Here is a 21,015-nt window from a genome sequence, read left to right on the forward strand (position 1 = left end):
CACAACCTTCCACCTGAACCAGAGGAGCAGGACCAGTGACTCCATGGGAACGTGTGATTTCGGGAGGCATCCCTACGGCCCTGCCACGGGCAAGCCCAGGGAGGCTGTCTGCTTTTGCACAGCAGCAAAGCACGGCGCGCCTTGCTGGGGGGTTATTTCTGCAGGGGTGATGTGGCTTAGCGGTGGGGCTGGTGCAGAAGCCCCTGGCTCCATCCCCTGCCTTGTGCTGGGGGTGGGAGGCGGTTGCAGGGTGCTGTCTCTCTCCTGCCAGCCTGGCAGTAGCTTTTCTAAAGACCATTTTAGGACTGTGCTAATCCCCTAAATTTAACCAGTGATGTCAAAGGCTCATGTTAGCTCCCTGCACCGAGTCCTGCGCCCACACACGCTGATGTGAGCCAGGAATAACTCCACCACCACATAGACTTGCCTCCCGTCCCAAGCAATGCCACCCGATGCCTGTTTTCGTGACACAGACCCCTGAGCCATCGCTGTGCAGGTGGAGCAGCACCAGAGCCGGGGCGGAAGGAGACGCTGGGGCTGGGCAAACGCACTGCAGGAGAGCTGGATACGGCTGACGGGGTCAGGAGAGAGCCCTCCAGGTAAGCTGGAAACGGAGCGGTGTTATTTACTGACCCGGTGGTGCCCGGAGAGCAGGCGTGGGGACGGCTGTGTTTGCTTTGGCTGCTGAACTGACAGACTGGAGGAGGAAAGAAAACCCACTCCGGTGTGGGTTTAAATATATGTTACTTTTCTTGTTGTTGTTTTTGTTATTAAAACTGCAAAGGAAAGAAAAGAAAGTTCTGTTCAAAACAAAATGTTGGAGATTGCTGTTTCCACTTTGGGTGCTAGTAAAGGAAAACAAGGGAGACAAAGGGCTCATTTCAGAAAAGTGTTGGGAGGGTGGCAGCCTCCCCAGCCAGCCTCCTGTCCACAACCCCCCCCACACTTTTCTTCCGATCCCCGAGAGACAGCAGGGCAGCACCCCACCAGTGTTTGGGACAGGGACAAGCTCCCACCTAACCTCACCCTGAGCTGCCCTGCGAGGTGGTGCCCAGAAAGGCTTTCCTAGGGAAAAGTGTCTGTTTTCAGGCAGAATTTGCCAACCACGGTGCAATGGCCTTTCTCATCCCGCTGCCTGGTGCGACCCTCTCCCTCCATTCGCCCCGCTCTTTTGGGGGAGCGCAGTGCTTGCAGTTGGGCAGATGTTTAGCAGAAGACAGGCCCCAGTGTGAAGACCTTTCTCCCATCCATTCAGCAGAAGAACTGGCGAGCAGCATGAGCTGAGAGGAATGGGAGTTTTCACATCAAGGCATTTCAGTGGGGTACAGTAATTTGTGGGGATGGACTCGTTTGTTGCTGTTGGGGGAAAACAGCCACAGCTATGCGTGGTGTTTTGCTGCCTGGGGAGGACATGGTGGGCAGATGACTTGAGCTGAGTTAGCACAGGACAACCATCACCTCCGCATTTCTGCCGCAGGCTGTTAAACACCTGCTGAAGCCTGCAGCCCTGCTCGTCTCCCAGAGCCAAGTGGCAGAGAGCAGCCGCCGTGTGGATGGTGCAATCTTGGCTCAGGGCATGCAGACACTGTGGAAAACACATGGAGAACATTCCCTGGGAGTAAAACAGCCTGAGCTAAGGCTGAGAGCTAACATTTCTGTAGCTTTATCCTTTTACCACAACTTCTCAAGACATCCAAACCTCATCTTTATATTTTTTGATTTATTGATTTTGTTGGAAAAGCAGTTAGAGCCCAAGATCGTAAGCAGCGGGTTAAGGATGTGGGAAGCTCAGGTCTGAGATCTGAATTTGAAACAGGCCATCTGAGGTCTCACCATCGCCCTGCCCTAACTGCCAGCTGCTGGCACTTCCCGATGGCTTTTCCACAAGTGGACTAAGAATTCCAGCCTGAGAAACTTTTCCTGGCAGAAGTTTTGTCAAAAGTGGTACATTCCTGAAAAGAGAGAAAAAGAAATTGATATTTTCCAAGGAAATATCAATTTCCCTGGCAATTGGGAGGCAGTGGGGTAGGCGCAGGGGTTCCAGGAACCACTGTTGAACCCCTTGTGTGCAAGCGCTGTGTGGACGAGGCTCTTCCATGGGCAGGGAGCAGCCCCGGTGCCTCCCTGCATCCTGGCCACTGCTGACACGAACGGCAGCCCTTCGGAAAACCGTGGAGGCCAGTGTGCAGGCTCAAACACCTGGGAGAAAAAACAGCAGTGGAAACCCCAACGGCACAGCCCAAGCTGCAGACAGCCAGGAATGAGCTGTTATATGGGGGAAAAGAGGCAGATTTGGTCTCCTTCAGTTCCCATCCAGGGCACATATGCAATGTTTTATCCCTCATGAAAAAGTCTTGGAGGAAAAGCCTAATTCTTGGCTTTTCAGATAACCAAAGCTGTACATCTGATGTGGTTCACTGTTCCCATAGGAGAGCAGAAGGTGGCTTTGCAGGGGACCGTGCCTGCTTGGTGGGGACAGAAGGGACTGAGACATGGAGGGAATCAAGCAGTGCCATCATTGTTTTGAGGGGAGCTTGGGCCAAGAGGTTACTGGAAGGAGGAAAAAGCTTAAGGGCAGCCTTTGTCACACAGCCTATTGGGGGAGGGCCATGGGATTGCTCTGTGCCCTGGAAGAAGGTGCCTCTCATTTTCTCAGAGCTACCAGGCATGCTTCCAGCACGTGGGTCACAGAAAGAACAGAAAAAGGCTTGAGAGCGGTTGCTTTCTTTGGAGGAGAGGGAGTCAGGCCAAAGTTAATGTGTTTAATAGAATTTAAAGGTTATTTTTCACTTATGAGTGGTAGCAAAAAACCCCTAAACAACCTTCTGAAAAGAATCCATACCTACGATATCTCTGATTATAGAATCACAGTGACCAATGTGGGTAGGGATGACTGTTATGGTGAACTGCCTGGTAAAGCCACAGAAAGGTTTCTTAGTTCACTGGCAGCACGGCGAACGTGTCAGTGTTACAGGAGGTGTCTTCCTGGCTGTTACGAAGTGTAAGTCAGTTACTGCGTATCACACAGTGAAAAGACAGAGCTGTCTCCACACACTGACTTTGTTGCGGCTGGGGAGTCTGGTGCGTCGTCTCTTGAAGTCCACAGGGAGAACATCTCTGACCTGAGGAGGTGTCTCTTTGCCCCACACCTGGAGCCATTGCCATTTGAGAATTGCTACCCACTAACGGCGGATGGCTGATGAATTTTTCAGTAATGTGCGTGTGAAAGTAATAATCGGCTGTGTATTACCTCAAGGGACGATTAAACCACCTGGTGTCTCAGTCTCCAGGATGCAGCTGGACACATCCTGTTAGACAACGCTCTTCCACAACTGACCTGAGCAGACGTTCTGTATGGTTGCTCCTCACCGATAGCTCATACTGGTTACATGTCATCACTGTGTTTGCCAGAGTCTCTCCTGAATCACCAGACCATGGGGTGGATAATTGTTACTTTGGCTCCTTGCTGAGAGTTTAAATAAAATGCACAAATCAAAAGCCCCTTATTGCTACAAAAAGCAAGTCTAAAAGGTGTTCAAGCAGTAATGTGGAAGAAGAGGAGCTGGCGTGCTTCACACTTCAGCTGGAGCAAATGCCACTGCAATGCTGACATTTTTATGGTGGAGGCAGTTTTGCTCTCTTAAGCAGCAAGCAGACCTGGCTGCAAAATGGCACTTCTCTTTTATGGTATTTAGAAGTTGCAGATTTGGGTTTATTTTGGTGTATAGCAAAGCCGTCTTCTTTACTTTTTCACAAGAAGTGGAGAGAGTGAGGCAGGGGCTTGGTGACAGGGGCTTACTCTCCACACCACATCCAAGACTGATGGCTAAACCCTTGCTCACTAAGTGTTAATTAGTGGTGGGGGCTTATAACTGTGCCACCCTCATGCCCAGTGAGCAGCCCCAGCTCCCTCTGTGCCAGTGGACAGAGGGGATGCTACGTGCAGGAGGACCTGATGGATCCCTCCTGCTATCAGAGGGACCTGCAGAGGATGTGGGGCAGGAGGTCACCACAGCATCCCGTTGCATAGTTTGCAGGGAAAGGCAGGCAGCCAGGAGAAAATTGTGAGAAAGTGGCTCACGGCTGCATTTCTTTGATCCCAGCGGCAAGACATGAGGTGTCTGTGCCACGACTGACCCTGCAGGCAGAGATCACCCCCGCATAAATCAGCACCGGACTCCTGGGGGTGAGGACGCTTATTTCTCCTGGAGATAGGAGGAGGGAGATTTGTTTCTCTTCTCCCCACCACCGCAGCAGGGCTTTCACGCTCCATTGTATGTGGTAGACATGAGCAAGCTTGAGGCTGCCTGTTATCTCGAGGTCCCGCTTGGTCTGCTTTTTAAATACCCCAGCCTACTCAAGCAATCCTGGAGTCTTCCCTCTTCCACCCATGTGAAACCACCAGTGAACATCTGCCTGTGTGTCTGTCCAACAAGTGTGCCACAAGGCCAGGTAGGTGGTCAGCTGGGAGCCGGGGACCCTGCTCCAGCACCTCCCAACCACCGGCACCTTTCAGTGACGGAGCTGGGGTGCCGGGCAGCCCCGCTGCTGCAGCCTGGGGAGAGGCACGCTGGGTGCCGGTTGAGCCGGGAGCGGGCACGGGCTTGCCCTCGGATGGCGAAATACGGGACTGGGGGAGGTCAGAGCTGTGCGTGGGTGAGCTGCAGGGCTCAGATGTGCTGGGTTAACCCTGAAATGGTGGAGGATGGATGAGGAGCCAGACCAGGTGCGGGATGCCACTTCCCCTATATGCAGCCAGATAAGGAGGGAAAGACAAGGCATCCTTTACACGAGTCACTGAGGTCTGGTTTTGCCATGTAATTCCCCCTACAGCTGCCACCACCCCCTTACCAACCCCTTTTCTGCTCTTGTCTGATGCTGGGGAAGCCATTTGGTGGGATGACCTTTGGATTCCCACTTTATTTTTCCCTGAAGAGCTCTAATTTTGTTTAGCACAGATTGACATCCCCAACAGCAGCTTCCTCTGAAGAGAGCACTGTAAATGTGTCTTACTCAGTCCTCTGAAAAATACTGTCACTTAAACAAAAAGCTAAAGTGTTTCTCATCTGCCTGAGCCTCAAGTGCATTGAATGATGTGCTTAGGTTTTTGAGCAAAGAAGCTTCATCATGTTGCTCTCGTCCTTCACCAGGGAGAAAATTATCATAGAAATCATAGAAAGTTTTGGGTTGGAAGGGACCCCTAGAGATCATCTAGTCCAACCCCCCCACAGCGAGCAGGGACACCACTAACAAGATCAGGTTGCTCAGAGCCCTGTCCAACCTGGTCTTGAATGTTTCCAGGGATGGGGCCTCCACTGCCTCTCTGGGCAACCCGTTCCAGTGTTTCACCACCCTCATTGTAAAGAATTTCTTCCTTATATCCAGCCTAAACCTACCCTGTTTTAGTTTAAAACCATTACCCCCCGTCCTGTCACTGCTGTTTCTACTAAAAAGATTGTCCCCATCTTTCCTATAGGCTCCCTTTAAGTACTGAAAGGCTGCAATCCGGTCTCCCCGCAGCCTTCTCTTCTCCAGGCTGAACAAGCCCAACTCTCTCAGCCTGTCCTCATAGGAGAGGTGCTCCAGCCCTCGGATCATTTTTGTAGCCCTCCTTTGGACCCACTCCAACACTTCCATGTCCTTCTTGTGCTGAGGGCTCCAGAGCTGAACGCAGTACTCCACGTGAGGTCTCACCAGAGCAGAGTAGAGGGGCAGAATCACCTCTCTCGACCTGCTGGCCACGCTTCTCCTGATGCAGCCCAGGACACGGTTGGCCCTCTGGGCTGCCAGCGCACATTGCCGGCTCATGTCCAGCCTTTCGTCTATCAGTACCCCCAGGTCCCTCTCAGCAGAGCTGCTCTCGATCCTTTCATCCCCCAGCCTGTATTGATACCGGGGATTACCCCGACCCAGGTGTAGGACCTTGCACTTGGCTGTGTTGAACCTCATGAGGTTCACACAGGCCCACCTCTCCAGCTTGTCCAGGTCCCTCTGGATGGCATCCCGTCCTTCTGGTGTCTCAACCGTACCACTCAGCTTGGTGTCATCTGCAAACTTGCTGAGGGTACACTTGATGTCACTGTCCATGTCATTGATAAATATATTGAACAGCACCAGTCATGATCATGGCAGTGGTGTCCGTCGGGGTCTCGGTGAGACAGAGCTCCGCTCTTACTCTCCCACCGCTGAGTAAGCCAAGAGCTGCTGCAGGTCTCTGCCTGCCCCACAAGTAACCTGAGACTCCCCACTGCCTGCTGCTGGCCTGGGACTTGCCTCCTTCCTCCCACCAGCCACCCTTCCCTCCTCTCCCTCCCTCGGCACAGGTAACCCAGCAGTGCTACTGAGTGGGAGAGCGTGAGGTGCATGGGCAGTGCCCGGGGCGTGGGGATGGGGGACAAACCAGCCCTCAGCCTCGAGGCTCCGCTGCTACTCCAGAGACAGCAGGGCAGCACCCCTTTCCTCCGTCAGTTCAAAAGAAGAACTGGCGAGCAAGATGAGCTCTGAGTTCTGACATGGGCACCCAGGTGCAAGGCTCAGGCGATGTGGCTGGAGAAGGGACAGGAGGCTGCTGACATCCAGCGCCACGCCCTGTCCCCAGGGCAGGGTGGGAAGAGACGAGAGGTACCCTCTTTGTGGGCAAACCCTCTGCAGCAGATGCAATGCTGTGTGAGAACTGCTCCTCGCCGCCTCGCCCCGTCTCACCCGGGCGCTTGGCTGGGGCTGCAACCCCCGGCTCCGTTTTCCTCCGAGGCAGCTCGGTGCCGCTGGCTGTCAGTCTGCCGGGGAGCTCCTGACTCACGCTGTGAGAGCCGTGCAGAGACGTGAATCACGCGGCACCGGCTGCTCACCTTTCTGGGGGCGGTTTTGGCTCCCCGGGATGTTTGTGCAGGAGTGAACGGGGCTGTGCCGCGGCGGAAGGACGGCAGCCTCGCACAGACACGCCGGGAGGAGGGCAAGAGCGTGCCCCATGTCAGCAGGCCAGGAAAAGCCATCAGGACTCTGCGTTGCTGTAATTACAAGCCTGCTACGAAGGACTTTTTTTTAAAAAAACAAGCTTAATCCAAAGCTTCCATTGCACATACATCCATCAGCTGACTTCTGTCCAAGCGGAGTGGTTTCTCCAAGTGTCTCCCACCACAGAGTGGGAGCTTTGGGGCATCCCCATCCTCAGGGTGATCCTGCGGCACCAGCACCCAAGGGGCTTCGTGGGAGACCTTTGACACTTCTGCTTTGCAGCTGTGGTGGACAAACCTGGATGTGAGGGTGGCCTTGGGACATTCCAGCACAGGTAGGGGTCCTCTCAGCTCCTCACCTGTGCACAGGCAGTGGCACAGCTTGAATCTTTCACCGCCTCACTCACCAGCTGCCACTGCAGTTGGATGCTTTTTCTTTTGTGGTCAAAGCTGAGACAAGTGTCTGGAGGAGGTGTAAGAAAGCAGGGTCTTTGAGGGTCTTTACTGGTCTTTGCTCCCTGGCTGATGTCTGCTGCTCCTGGACACGCTGGCTTCCTAAACGCCCAGGCAGCCTGCAACCCACCTCATGCCTGGCAGCATCCCAAACCGCCCATGCCACACGAAGGTACCAAGCCCAGCCAGATACTGTCGGAGGCATCAGGCAATGCTGGCCAAAGCCAGGATGGTGTGATAAAACTGCTCAGAGTTGGCTCAAAGGCTGCACAGCACATTTCTCTTTGCCATTCGTTGCACATAGGTGCTTGAAGCCCTCCTGGCCCTGGGAAAGGGAGATGTTTCCCTCCCAGGTATGACTATTCTGTCTAACCTGGTGGCTGGAAGTCCTTCACAGCTGAGCTCATACTTTTGAAATCGCTTCCTGGGTACCGTAAGCTGTCAAGAGAGATGATGGATGGAGCTGGTCTTTTGGGAGACGGAGCAGAAACCAAGATCCGTTCACATCTGCCTCAGGTGTGTGGACTGCCTACACTCAAGTGAGCTTGCTGCTGTCATGCACGAACTCGAGCTTCATTTCAGAGATATCCTTGTTATAAGTCATCTGGGAAAACTGGCAACTCTGACAAAACATTGCAGGGTGTGGTGAACATCTGCTGGAGCCATTTGTTCCATGGAAAGTCAGTATTCTTCCTTGAGAGACAATGGTGTAATCAAAGTCCCCTTCACTGTTTGCTCTCCATTCTCAATCTTCTCTCCTCCCTTATGCCTGGCGCAAGGGGCTTCTCTGGGAAGATTGCCTACGTGGTATCCCATTCTCTCATGGTATCTATTCCTCTTCTAAGACTGCCTGTGGTGGCATTTGATCATGGCAGAAATCCCTTTCCTGGTGTCACATTTCCCCAGGTGCTTCTGACTCAACGGAAAACCCAGGAAGACACCCACCGTCCTTATCAAGATGTAACTAGCCCAGACAGAGCCTCATCACATCATTTTTTCAGTCCGTATCACCGATGATTCAGCCTCCATTAACAGCAGTCATCAGAGACCATTTCACCCTACCTTTCCTCCTGGCCAGAGGCCACCCTGTGCAACCCACCAAGCTTCGGATCAGCTTTCCCAGTGCTGTGGCTGCTTTCGAGACTGTGCCACTCCATCTCCTCGGCACTCCCCGCACATGCTGCTGCGAACTGCTGAGGAAGGCAGGAACGAAAGCAGACAGCCCAGCACCTCCACTAGCCTCGACGTTTGGGGCACATGAATAGGCAAAGCCTCTGTTCCAGGTGACCTCCTTGAGGAGCTACTGCTGACCGTACATGTCCAGCTAGGGTTTTTTCCTCTGCTGTGCTTCCACGGGTTACTTTCCCAAAGATAATTATATGACTCAGGAAGACAAACGCATACCTCGCATACTTGCGGGAGCCGTAATGCCGATAGGTGGTGTAGAGCATTTTGAAGCTCTTTGAACACACGAGAGCAGCTGGATTCCCGTGACTTAGCTACCCAAACCAAAGCAAGTCCAGGCAATGGCTGCATAGTTTTCGTGGAGCCCTTACCCAACGGAGGACAAACGTCTCCCAGGAAAGCTTCGGTCTTGCAGCACCGAGGCACAGACGCCGTTTGTCGCCAGAGAAATCGCGAGTGTTATGTCAGGTAAGATTTACCATTTGTATTTTACTGGTTTTTGAAAGATCTTGTCCAAAATGAAGCTGGAATGGGAACATTTTCTCCTATGAATGCAAAATAAAGGCGGTCGTGTGCTCCCTGATAGGTCACGGGAACAGCACAGAGAAATTTCCCTCTCTTAAATAGAGAAGTGATTGTCATGGCTAAAATAACCTGACAGCTAATCACCTGTGAAGATAACTGGCAGAAATGGGGTGCGGTGGTGCTTGGTATTGCTAGTTTAGCACAGACAGCTCTGCAAAAGACACAAAGGGAGAACACAGGCTTCGCTTCAAGTGCTTTAGCATTGAGTTGCAATTCTATTTGCTGATTTTGGAAGAAAACCAGAGAAGAAAGAAAGAGAAATTTTATTCCACGTGGTAACTTGGAGGACTTTACAGATCTTAAAACCACCCCAAATCTAGGTCGACATGAACACTCAGCATCTCCTGTACCTTGTCATCAGAGCGGTGGTCCTGGAGCGCTGCGAGATGGCTCCTGGCGTCCTCCCATGCCTGTGGGATGGCTGGGACAGGCTTGTGAGCTTCTTCGGGACCGTTTTGGGTGGCACCCTTGCTCAAGAGTGAGAGTAAGATCTCAGCTGAAGCTGAAGGTAGTGTTTTCAAAGATTTTCAAGCTTTTGTTCTGGTTCCTGGATATCTGCGTAGATGTGTATCCCTAGCTAGGGATGAGCTATTCAAATGAAATAATGACATGTAAATAGGGATGTGTTTATTGATTTGAGTCCTACCTTTATACCCAAAGGGAAGTAGAGGATATAGAGGAACTTCTAGTGCCTGGCCCCGTCAGCGCAGCTGACCTGAAACTACCCACCTGCCAATATCTCCCCTGAGAGCAGACTGGGACAGGTCCTCCAAAAGGGCTTTGACGTACAGAGGGCTTGTCAGAAACGCCTTGGGGTCCCTGAGCAATGCTGAGTCCCTGCCCCCGAGCCCCTCCTCGCTCCGGCTGTCCTCACAGCCCTGAACCGAGGCAGGGGGATGGCGGCTGCGCTGTTGGGAAGGCTCCCTTCAGAGGAGATCGTGTGTTTCCTGGCTCCTGAATGTTTTTACTCGTCGGGGCGAGGGGAGTGGTACAACTTGCAGCTTGTCCTGACATGTGCCTGCTGTGTGTAAACCCGCAGCTTTTATAAAAAGGGCTCCTGTCCTGGGGGCTGTGGGGCCTTCAAGTGCTTCTTGGCTCTGGGCTTCTCCTTTAGCTGTCGTAAGATCAGATTAATGATGTATTAGTTTGAGATAACTGCCATTAGATCATGTAATTAGCTTGTGATCATGCTTTGTGCCAGTTGGCTGAAACTCGCTGCTTTTAAAAAAACCTCTTTCAGACCAGCTACAAATAGAGCTTTTTGAATGATGGCATTAACAAATAGCTCATTAGTCACCTTTTGGGCTAATTAAGGGAAAGCACATCCAAGGCAGTAAAGAACAGCAGTGGGTGACTCAAGGCAGCCGTCAGGCTGAACTCTGCGGTACGGGGGAAGCAGTTTATCACCTTGTGCCCTTCACTGTGGCCATCGTGCTCCCAGTTACATGGGTTTGTGGTGTCCCTCTCCAAGGCCTGACCCCGCCCCGCTCTGCTCCATAAGGCTCAGTCAGACTTTCTCCGTCCCACTCGTGTTGCCCTTGGGCAGGTGAAGAGCTGCAGAGAGGAGGGTGCAGCAAGGCGACGGCTTCAAAGGGCAGCGATACCTGCCCAAGAGCAGCTGCTTCTTGCCCAAGCGATGTGACTTCACCTGGGCACTGCTCACACGTTTGGCACACGTGGCCTTTTTGACACATAAAAGTTTTGTGCTGAGCAAAACTGAGGGTCAGGGTGATGCTTTATCTTCTCTGGACTCACTGGGAGTGGGAAGAATCTGGTTTACCTTGTAGGCACCTTAAGGTTGTATATACCATTTTGTTGAGAACCGGGCAGGAATGAGCACTGTAAGGATGTACATGCCATTTTGGTGAGAACCGGGCTGGAACGGGCACTGTAAGGTTGTATATACCATTTTGGTGAGAATTGAGATGGAATGGGCACTGTAAGGATGTATAGACCATTTTGGTGAGCACGGGGACGGAAATTTCCAGCCCATGCCTGATGAGAGTAAGGCTGTATAGGTATCCCAGTATTTTTGCAAGGCCCTGGGAAACATCCCAGGGAAAGGGATCTGTCTCATAGCATTCATGGCTGCTGCAAGACTGCTACATGAGACCTTCTCCCTCAGTCTGACAATCTCTCAACCTCTTCTCCAGCTGGACCAAGCTCCTTTCTTCAGTCCCTTCTTCTTGCTTCAGCCTCAGTCCTGCTTTGGCTGACCACCTTATCCCCTTGGCATGGCGAATGTCTGTCCCAAACCCCACAAATTGCTCGGAGGCACAGGTTAGGCTGGGTGCCCTCTCTTGCTGGAATACACACTAGCAATGGCTGGCACCCACTGTAGGGTTTGCAACATGAGCAGAAACAGAGATTTCTCTCCCCTGTCCCATACTCCCTCACCAAACTGATACCCATCCCCACCCTCCTCGGTGTTCTCCCTGTTGTCCCATGTACCAGAACTCCCATGGCTGGTGGCCACCTCGGCTGTCGTGTAGCCCTAACTCTTGCCCCAGTCCCTGCAAGAGGGATGCTCACTCCCCCTTTACACTGGGCTGCAACATGCTGGTGGTGGGTCTGCAGTCACCTGCCCTGGCCTGGTCACCAAGTCCTGTGATAGTGTAGCTTGGAGCTGCTCTGCTGCCCAGGCAGCAGCTGTATGCACCCCACACAGCCTGGCTCCCCTGGCTGGATCCTGCCCTGAAGGGTCTACACACAAGGTTTTCTTAAGTGCTACAAGGGGTTGGAAGGGTTGTTCATCTAAACAAACAAATCTTTAAGCACAAAGGGCCGCTGTGTGCTGCTCTGGGGGCTCAGACCAGCAAGGTGGTGCATGGTTACCACCAGCCTTAGGTGGTCACCAGCCCTAGCAATGGCCGGATCAGACTGGACTGAGCATCTCATGAAACTGGGTCCTCCTTCATTCCTCATGGAGGGGAGGAGAAGTAGCCGAGTCTGCATCTTCTGGATGATGCCACTGATTTTTACCCCTGGTCAAGTAGTTGGATGGGGCTAGAGCCCTGAAGCTGAACTGTATGCAAGGAGATACAATAGCTCAGAGAAACAGAAGATCCCTCATACAGCATCTGCATCTCCGCTCAGCAGCACCTGGTTTTGGTGAGTCACGTGGATGGAGCCAGTTTTGAGGGCAGCGCCTGGGCAAATGCTGGCGCCTTCTTCTTGTCCTTCAGGTCAAGCTCCTCCATGCTGGAGAGTTTAGGGTTTGATGCTTTAATCTCTTTTCTGTCTGGGTTAGTCTCAGGTCATTAACTTTTATTTTCCTGTTGTTCTGGCCGTGTGAATTCTGCATTTTATGATACTACACAAAAAATTCCCTTTGCAGCTGCTGAGTGCCCAGAGAGGCTGGGTGGCAGATTGTCTTAAACTGGAAATTCTTCAGAAGAGGAGCTTAACTGGGCTTGTCCTTCGACAACTACCTCTTACAGATTAGAGGGTTTGTAAAATATTGCTGAAATGGTCATTCCAACATTACGCTATTTGATTCTGCAGTTTGGAACAGATTTGCAGCTTGGGCCAAAAAAGCACAGTGGTTGGTGATCCGTGTGGGTGCTACTGAGGTGTGGTGAAAGCTGTGAAGTGAAAGGGGTCTTAAATCATTCAGCCTCTATTATTTTTTTATGTTGTATCAGGATATGACACGTAGTAGGAATGTGAGTCGAGTCTTTCCTTATCTTGTTTTTTCTTAGAGGACTGGTGGAACCTGTAGGTGTGTAAAATGAGCTCCTCCTGCCCTAAATAAAGAATAAACACAGGATCTGAGTGCAGGCACTTTGGAAAATCTGACATTTGATTTATCTTCTTAAAAGATGGAGATAATAGGTGTTGACTATTGACCGCAACAAGGCCGAGCACTTCAAGCAGCTGGAGCATAAATCCCAACCCTCACAAGACACCAGGCTGAGTGGCAATCGCTCCTTTGCCAGCTTTGCATTTTAGTGAGAAGTTTATTGCATGAATGTTAATGCAGCTGTCGGGTCCTGGTCCGTGTTTGTACCCATCCCTTTCCCTCCCGTCCCATCCTACTGGGTGGCTGCAATAGGGGTGGGTGCGATGGGTGCTCTGTGGTGACACAGGGTCCACAAACCCATCCCTGACCCTGTGATGCTGGCCTCGATGACCTGACACCACCAGTCTCTGCTGGCACCAAGCTCTGCTGTGAAGGGAAGGGATGGAGTCCCCAAAGCTACATCAATGGCTGAGATTTATGATCTTTTAGGTGTTTCTCATTGCCAGTATTATTGTCCCCAGTAAATTTTGGCTTTTGCTTTCTCTAATATCGGCTGGTCTTTGTGCATCGGTAAAGTAAGAAGTTTCACATTTGCAATTAATCTTCTGTGTGACAGGAGCTCAGGACTTGTGTCTATAATGATTTCATATCTATAAGATTCTGAATAGAGGGGGACAGCGGGCAAAGAGCTGTGGTCTGGAGGTTTGCTTTTTTCTTTCAGAGAAATGAGTGAATATGGAAAAGCCATTTTATCTTCTATGCTGTGTTGATGAATTGCCCTTTCGTTCTTTCTCTCTTATGCTTTTATTGAACTTGCAGACAAACCTCTCCCTTGGCAGGTGGAAAGAATAAATTGCCAGCAGTACACATTGACGAGATGCCTTTCGCACAAATAATAGGTTTTTCATTTCAGTGGCTGAACGGAAAAATTGAAAATACTTTTTGTTTTGGGTCACCCCCTAAAGGAGAATGTTTCTTTTCTTCTTTGATTTCTTTTCATAAGCATTGCACGAGACATTCTGGTTTGAGATTATTTAGCGCTTTTCATAACCTAAAAAAAAAGAAGAAAAAAGAAAAGAAAAAGCAAACTAGGTCGCTTTCAAAGTAAAAAAGTTGTTTGAAAGAACAACAAAAGAAGTTTCATTTTTAAAATGTCAAAATGGAGCCTTGCAACTTTTCTCAGAATTTTTTTTCTTCTGTTTCAGCTAAAACTCATTACATATTCAACCCGAATTCACCCAGAGTCTCAGTACCTCTTAACTGCCCATCGGGTGGATTTGCTACATCAAAAAACCCCAGTCAGGCTCCTCCTGCGCGTGGCAGTGACCGGTCCTGTTTGCTGCTCAGAAAATGCACACACACATGTACTTAATTCTACTTAATTAAGGTCTTGAGCAAGAGACTGGGTGAAATGACCTCTCGCAGGTCTGGCCAGCCAGGGAAGCACCGGCACAGCCATGATTCACCCCAGTGAGACCCAGCAGTGCTCTGGGGCAGGGGCTCGGGCTGGGAGCCACCAGGCTGATACCCTGATGTGGGGCTGCTGTTCCTTCCCGCAGCTCCCCCTGCTCCGGCGTCTCCCCCCAACAGGATGGTGACTGGGGTGTGTCAGTGCTTGGGGAATGTGATGGTGTGACTCGGCCATACTTTGCTTCCCCACGGGCACAGGGCCCATCCGTCCCTTTCCTTGCCTGGCTTCCTAAGGAAACGGTGCTGATGTGATGGTGTCCATCCATTGCTACCTGCCCGTCCCTGCTGGGAGCGCCCTGAATTCAGGGCCCTGGCAGCATGAGCATTAGTTGCATTAGGAGGAGTGTGGCCAGCAGGTAGAGGGAGGTTCTCCTTCCCCTCTACACTGCCCTGGTGAGGCCTCATCTGGAGTACGCTGTCCAGTTCTGGGCTCCCCAGTTCAAGAATGATGAAGAGCTACTGGAGAGAGTCCAGCGGAGGGCTACGAGGATGATGAGGGGACTGGAACATCTCCCCTACGAGGAGAGGCTGAGGGAGCTGGGCTTGTTCAGCCTGAAGAAGAGAAGGCTGAGAGGGGACCTAATATATACTTACAAATATCTGAAGGGTGGGTGTCAGGAGGAAGGGGCCAAACTCTTTTCAGTAGAGCCCAGCGACAGGACAAGGGGCAATGAGCACAGACTGAAGCACAGGAAGTTCCGTCTGAACACGAGGAAGAACTTCTTCCCTCTGAGGGTGACGGAGCCCTGGAACAGGCTGCCTAGGGAGGTTGTGGAGTCTCCTTCTCTGGAGATATTCAAGACCTGCCTGGATAAGGTCCTGTGCAGCCTGCTGTAGGTGACCCTGCTTCGGCAGGGGGGTTGGACTAGATGACCCACAGAGGTCCCTTCCAAACCCTACCATTCTGTGATTCTGTGATATGAGATTACAACGAATTCCTACAAATGATTATGATGATGAAAATCAGGGGCTGAGTAGAGATGCACAGCTTTCAGTATGGCAGGTCCCTGGGGACTCACCTCACCAAGAAATCAGCTCCATCGGTGCCATTTGGGGTCCAGCTTTGGCTCAGACTATGTTAGGAAAAGTCCTTGTTGTCACCTCCTCTTCAGCGTCTCCCCGCAGAGGCAATAAAGATCTGCAATAGCTTTTTGTTGCATCCTAACACTGGTGTGTGCTTCCTTGATCTATTAGAGGTTGTTGATGCTGGAAGGACTCTATTCCCTCCCAAATCCATGAAAATTTATGGATGGTTGAAATGGCCCTGTGTGCTTATCCTGCGAGGGATGCACAGGTCTAAGGGGTCAGGGAGGGAAAATGCCTCCTTGTATTCCCATGGACTCCCAACTGCAGCAAACCTGTCGGTAGCACCAAATGGCTGAGAGAGGAAAAAAATTTGGTGTCTATACCAGAAAGCAAGTTTTTGGGGTTAGGACCTCCAGTTTTAACTGCTCAATAATTTCTGTCCTCCCCGGCAGCTCACAGCCACGGCTCCAGGGCTGGGGCAGCTGCAAAAGCTGAGCAGCCGGTGGTGGCACAGCTCCCGACCTGTAACTCCTCTCCATGGAAGGACTGGGACGTGGGAGCAAGGGCCAGCAACCCTATCCACTCCCCTCACCCCCTGACCCCATAGAGGTCAGGCTGGGCATGTAGAGCTGAGACACACATGCCCTGACGGATGTCCTCGTGGGACACCACCCTGCTCAGAAATAAACCCCCACCCCTGCAATTATTGTGAGGGGTAAGGAATTTCTCAGTGTTGGTCAAACTGACAACAGAAAATGGATGAGGTAGGTTGAAGGACTGACGGCCTTTTGACACGGCAGGGAGACTTGTTGATGTGGCAAGTCAAGGCTTGGCAGAGTCAGCCACTCCTTGGTCCAATAGCACCTTGTGAGCCACATGATTTTTTTCTTTTCCTATTTTTCCTGAAATATTAACAAGACATTTTCCTCTGCTGAGGGAAGCTTCTCAGCAGCTGGCCATGGTGTGGACCATGGCAGGCACTCAGAGTATCTTCTGGTTATCCTCCAGAGAGCCCGGCAGGAGGCATTGCAAGCAGATCTTTGATGCTGCAGATCAGAGATGGACCTTGGTGAAAACTGGAAGCTGGATGAAACCAACTGGTTGTCTCATGGTGGGATCCATCCCTTTGCCAGTGTGAAAGGAGGTAGGACGTGGTTGCTGGTTTTTAAGCCACCCAGTGAATGTGCTGGGAGCCTTCCTGATGTGTTGCTGCCCTTCACTGTGCTTGCAGTGGTCCCAGGGGTTTTGCTGGGCTGTGTCCAGAGCAAGGCAGTGCTCAGTATGAAGGTGGGAAAGGTCTGATTCAAACTGTAGTGTCCTGCCAGCAGCTGGCACACTGACACAGGCACTCAATCTGTGGTTGGTCTTCCTTCTCTGGAGTGGCTTTTTGCCAAAAAAACTCCAAGACCCACCTTTTGGCAAGTTAATATGCCACTTGTGCTAGATGTGACCACCCTCATTTTCCACGGGCAGGACTTTGCAGACGACACTTATTCAGGAGGAGTGAGGAGGAGAGCTGGTAAAATATTCCCGTGACTCTTCAGTCATACCTGCATGGGACAGTTCCGGATGGCTCCAGGGAGACACGCTGTCCCAGTGGTGACAGGAGGGCTGAGGGCTGCCCGGCTGGGGCTCCCTGTGCAGGACCAGTCAAGGTTTCAGCCCACCTTAGCACGACACAAGACATCCCAGCCTAAGGCTGGGACCCATCACTCCCCATAAATCGCCAGTCTTAGGGAAGCACTCAGGGTAAAATCAGTGGGGAATAGCCAGCAGACCCATTTCCTCTATCGATTCATCTCTTACCTGATTTTCAGCCAGCTGCTGTAATCTGCTCTTTAATCCCCGTTCAAACATTTGGCAGAAACAGCCACACCTGCTCCCTGCTCAGCCCAGCTCATCTTCATCACTGGAGGTCCCCGTCCCTCCAGCCAACACAAGCTGCCCCTCCTCGGGCAAAGCTCCTTCTCTGGCTGGGATGCAGCGCGCCCCAGACTAAAACGAAAACAAGCCCACAGCCTGCCAGATGACAGCACCTTGGGAACAGAAACATTTTGCTTCGGTAAAATGCTTCTCTTATCTCCATCTGTTTCCTTCAGCTTCCTGCTGATAGCCCAGATGCCTGGGGGAGAGGAAAGGGACAGTCTGAGATGTGGCATTGCCTCCTTTTCCGTCAGAGATGAATTAGACGGGGAGGTTTATGGTTTTGAACACAGCAGCTCTGGGTTCAACCTCCCCAGCCTAGTACCACTGGGTGACATTTGCTGCTTCTGCAGGTACCCAGCCCAGGGTCGCTCCAAGGGACCAGCACAGGGATGCTCCACTCCATCCTTTTTGCCCGTTAGGACAATCTCTGCTTCTATTTTTGGGTTTTTTTTTTCCAAAATCTTCGCCATGTGCATGGTCTGTGTTACTGTCTCTAGGTTGCATTGTACTGTTGGGCTTGGGATCCCACTGTAGTTGGGTCTGTAATGCAGAGGAGGGCAGAGTCGCTTGCTGTCAGGAGTTTATAAAAATCCAAAACAGTTAGATGTAGACATACATTGGCCATTGGTTTTGTATACAGCCTCTTGCTATCCTAAACTAGTGGCTCACAGCTTTTTCTAACCGATGGGCCTAGCAGCATTTTACAGTGGGGGACAAGATCTCTCAGAAATGTCACAGGTATGGATTACTGTATGATGTCACATACCTGCCCTGCTTAAACATCCTCCTTGAACCCCCTGCGAACAGCCCACAGGTTCCAGACCAAAAGGCTTTTTAGTCTGAACCATGCATTGAGCAAATGCCATGAACCTGAAAGGAAAAAAAGCCTACAAACCAACAGGAAAGAAACCACTCCGTGCAAATTTTTTTTTTAATTGCATTGACTTTCTGCAATTTAGCAGCATTTTGACATTGAAAGACGTGTTTGGAAATAAAGAAATCCGCACCAACTCCAAGGCATAAATGGCATGTAACACTTGGCCACTATGTGGCTTCTGTGTGGCTGCAGGTCCTTCCAGCAGTGAGGGATCCCCGTGCGCTCTGGTCTGCAGCTGGGAGCAGGCGAGGATGGGTGAGCTCACAGTGGTTTAGGATCTAAAATAATCTCCCGTGAGCTATTGGTGAGAGATGCCGCCAGCTCAGGAGTTTCCAGAGCTCAAGGTCTAACCTGCCACAGGCACGGAGTTACAGCAATATTGTTATCAGATGACTCAAGGATTTGCTCAGCCTCTGAAAAATCCCAGCTGGAGCATTTTGCTGCTCACACTGGTTAAACCCACCCCAGCTGCCGTTGCTGGAGGAGACCCCAGCATGCCGGAAAGCTTTGCTGTAGGCAGGATGCTCCTGGCCGTGTCCTGAGACCTGGGTGAGCCAGGGAAAGGCAGCAGAGAGCCATGGCGCTGCCGGAAAGGGGAGCAGGGCCAGGGGATCCCAGCGTGGGCAGAGACAGGGCAGCAGAGCTCTTGCCCTTCAGTGATGCTGGAGGGGGAGAAGGGTTCATCCTACCAAGTCTCCATCTTCAGCTGACTCCAAAGTTTTTCAATAACAGCTGGATTAAAAGAAACACACACATAAAGGCTGTCAGGGGTGAACTGGAAACGAGCTGAGCAGGGGCTTATCTGCAGCGTGGTTAAAGCAGCGTTGTCACCCCAGCTCTCCACACCTCCCTCTCCAGCTGACCTTTCCAAGCATTTGTTCTTCTTCCCTCAGACAACGAGCTCTCCGAAGGTGTCCCAGCCCTCTTTGCTCTGGATCAGCTGGGTAAGTCCATGTATGATACATTTTCCTCTTCCTTTTTTCCTACGTAGAGTAATTAAGAGATGACTTAGAACACAGGGCAGCCGCTGAATGCTTTCCAGTGCACAAATCCACCACCACTGGTGCCTCCTTTCTGTGTTGCATCTGAAGGCCATCCATGAAAGGGATGGGACAGCTCAAAGCTAGATGAGTTTAGTACCTTTCTGTGTTAAATTGATGTGGATTATTTTTCCCTGTGAGAGAAGATGTCACCTTTCTGGTGCAGAGTGATCTTGGATGCTGCTACTAGGGTTTTGAGGTTTAGCCCACAGCTGGCACTGGAGCTGCTGTGACTTTCTGGTGCCTTGCAGCTCAATAAGGGGTTTTTGTTCCTCCCCAGGAGGTAGAATTAGAGGTGTCTGAAGTGAGAATGAAGAGTAAGACACCCAGGGAGGAAACAACCTCAAATGGCCACGGGAAGCTGAAGGCTTCAGAGGCTAAATCAATGGGGGACCCCTACCCGGCAGTGATCTCCCCTTAATCCCAGAGCCAAGGTCAAAAAAGATGTGTTGCTAAAGAGGAGTTACAGGTGCTCAAGGTAAGATGGGGATGAGGACCTCAGCCGCACGCTGGGAAGCTTCTGCAGGAGGTCTGATGGGCACGGAGGGGGGAAATCAAGCCCCAACTCCTCCTGAGAAATGGAGAAGGCTGGAGATGGAGGATGTGAGAAAGTGCAAATTAGATGTGTTGGGAGAGACACAGGGCTCAGGTCTGTGCACCTTGCCTTGCTCTTTGGCATCATGGTGAGACTGCCCCAGCACACTGCAATGCCGGTCACCTTACATGACGGAGCACCGTCCCTTCCTTCCAAGCAAAAGCCACCCTCCTCATCTCTTTCAGTGCAATGAATTCTTCATCCTTGGGGATAGTCAAAAGCCATCTGGATGTGGTTCTGGGTGAGCAGCTCTAGGCGGCCCTGCTTGAGCAGACAGGTTGGACCAGGAGACCTCTGGAGGTCCCTGCCAACCTCAACCAGTCTGTGACTCTGTGAGGGACTTCCCCACCATTCTGGAAACCCATCTTGTCCCCAGCAAGGATGCTCTGCATGCACACACCGGGCTGCTCACCACATGCAGCACTGGTGGAATCTTGGGGTAGGAGGGTAAAAACTGCAGGAGCCTGGAACAGTGGTTTTTATGTGTAACTCTTTCTGCTGTGAACCTCTCCTGCTAAGAGTCATGATCTTGAAAAGATTCCTGTAAATACAAAATTGCCTACAAACTGTATGATGCCTGGCTGGGGTGGCAGTTGTCCTCACTGGCAGTCTCGTACAGAATCACAGAATCACAGAATAGTAGGGGTTGGAAGGGACCTCTGTGGGTCATCTAGTCCAACCCTCCTGCCGAAGCAGGGTCACCTACAGCAAGCTGCACAGGACCTTGTCCAGGCGGGTCTTGAATATCTCCAGAGAAGGAGACTCCACAGCCTCCCTGGGCAGCCTGTTCCAGGGCTCCGTCACCCTCAGAGGGAAGAAGTTCTTCCTTATGTTCAGACGGAACTTCCTGTGCCTCGGTTTGTGCCCATTGCCCCTTGTCCTGTCACTGGGCACCACTGAAAAGAGCTTGGCCCCATCCTCCTGACACCCACCCTTCAGATATTTGTAAGCATTTACTAGGTCCCCTCGCAGCCTTCTCTTCTTCAGGCTGAACAAGCCCAGTTCCCTCAGCCTCTCCTCGTAGGGGAGATGCTCCAGTCCCCTCATCATTCTCGTAGCCCTCCGCTGGACTCTCTCCAGTAGCTCTTCATCTTTCTTGAAGTGGGGAGCCCAGAACTGGACACAGTACTCCAGATGAGGCCTCACTAGGGCAGTGTAGAGGG

The 21,015-nt window shown here is 51.6% G+C and overlaps 1 protein-coding gene across 6 annotated transcripts in view; it reads left to right on the top strand.

The window, feature by feature from the left end:
* Positions 1–395: 395 nt before the first annotated feature.
* The window catches only part of AMOTL1 (angiomotin like 1), a 92,931-nt gene continuing 72,311 nt past the window's right edge, over positions 396–21,015 (top strand). Inside the window, exons 1-3 of one of the 6 annotated variants that reach the window (XM_075417529.1) lie at positions 396–599; positions 16,423–16,558; positions 19,111–19,161. In XM_075417529.1, the coding sequence (XP_075273644.1) occupies positions 16,474–16,558; positions 19,111–19,161 (136 nt within the window). In that variant the 5' untranslated portion in view covers positions 396–599; positions 16,423–16,473. Of the gene's footprint in view, positions 600–9,001; positions 9,060–16,422; positions 16,559–19,110; positions 19,162–21,015 lie in introns of those variants that run through there. The other 5 variants (XM_075417539.1, XM_075417549.1, XM_075417575.1 and 2 more) reach the window with 5 other exon arrangements.

The sequence above is a fragment of the Opisthocomus hoazin genome, chromosome 1, assembly GCF_030867145.1.
Source record: "Opisthocomus hoazin isolate bOpiHoa1 chromosome 1, bOpiHoa1.hap1, whole genome shotgun sequence".
Classification (NCBI taxonomy): Eukaryota; Metazoa; Chordata; class Aves; order Opisthocomiformes; family Opisthocomidae; genus Opisthocomus; species Opisthocomus hoazin.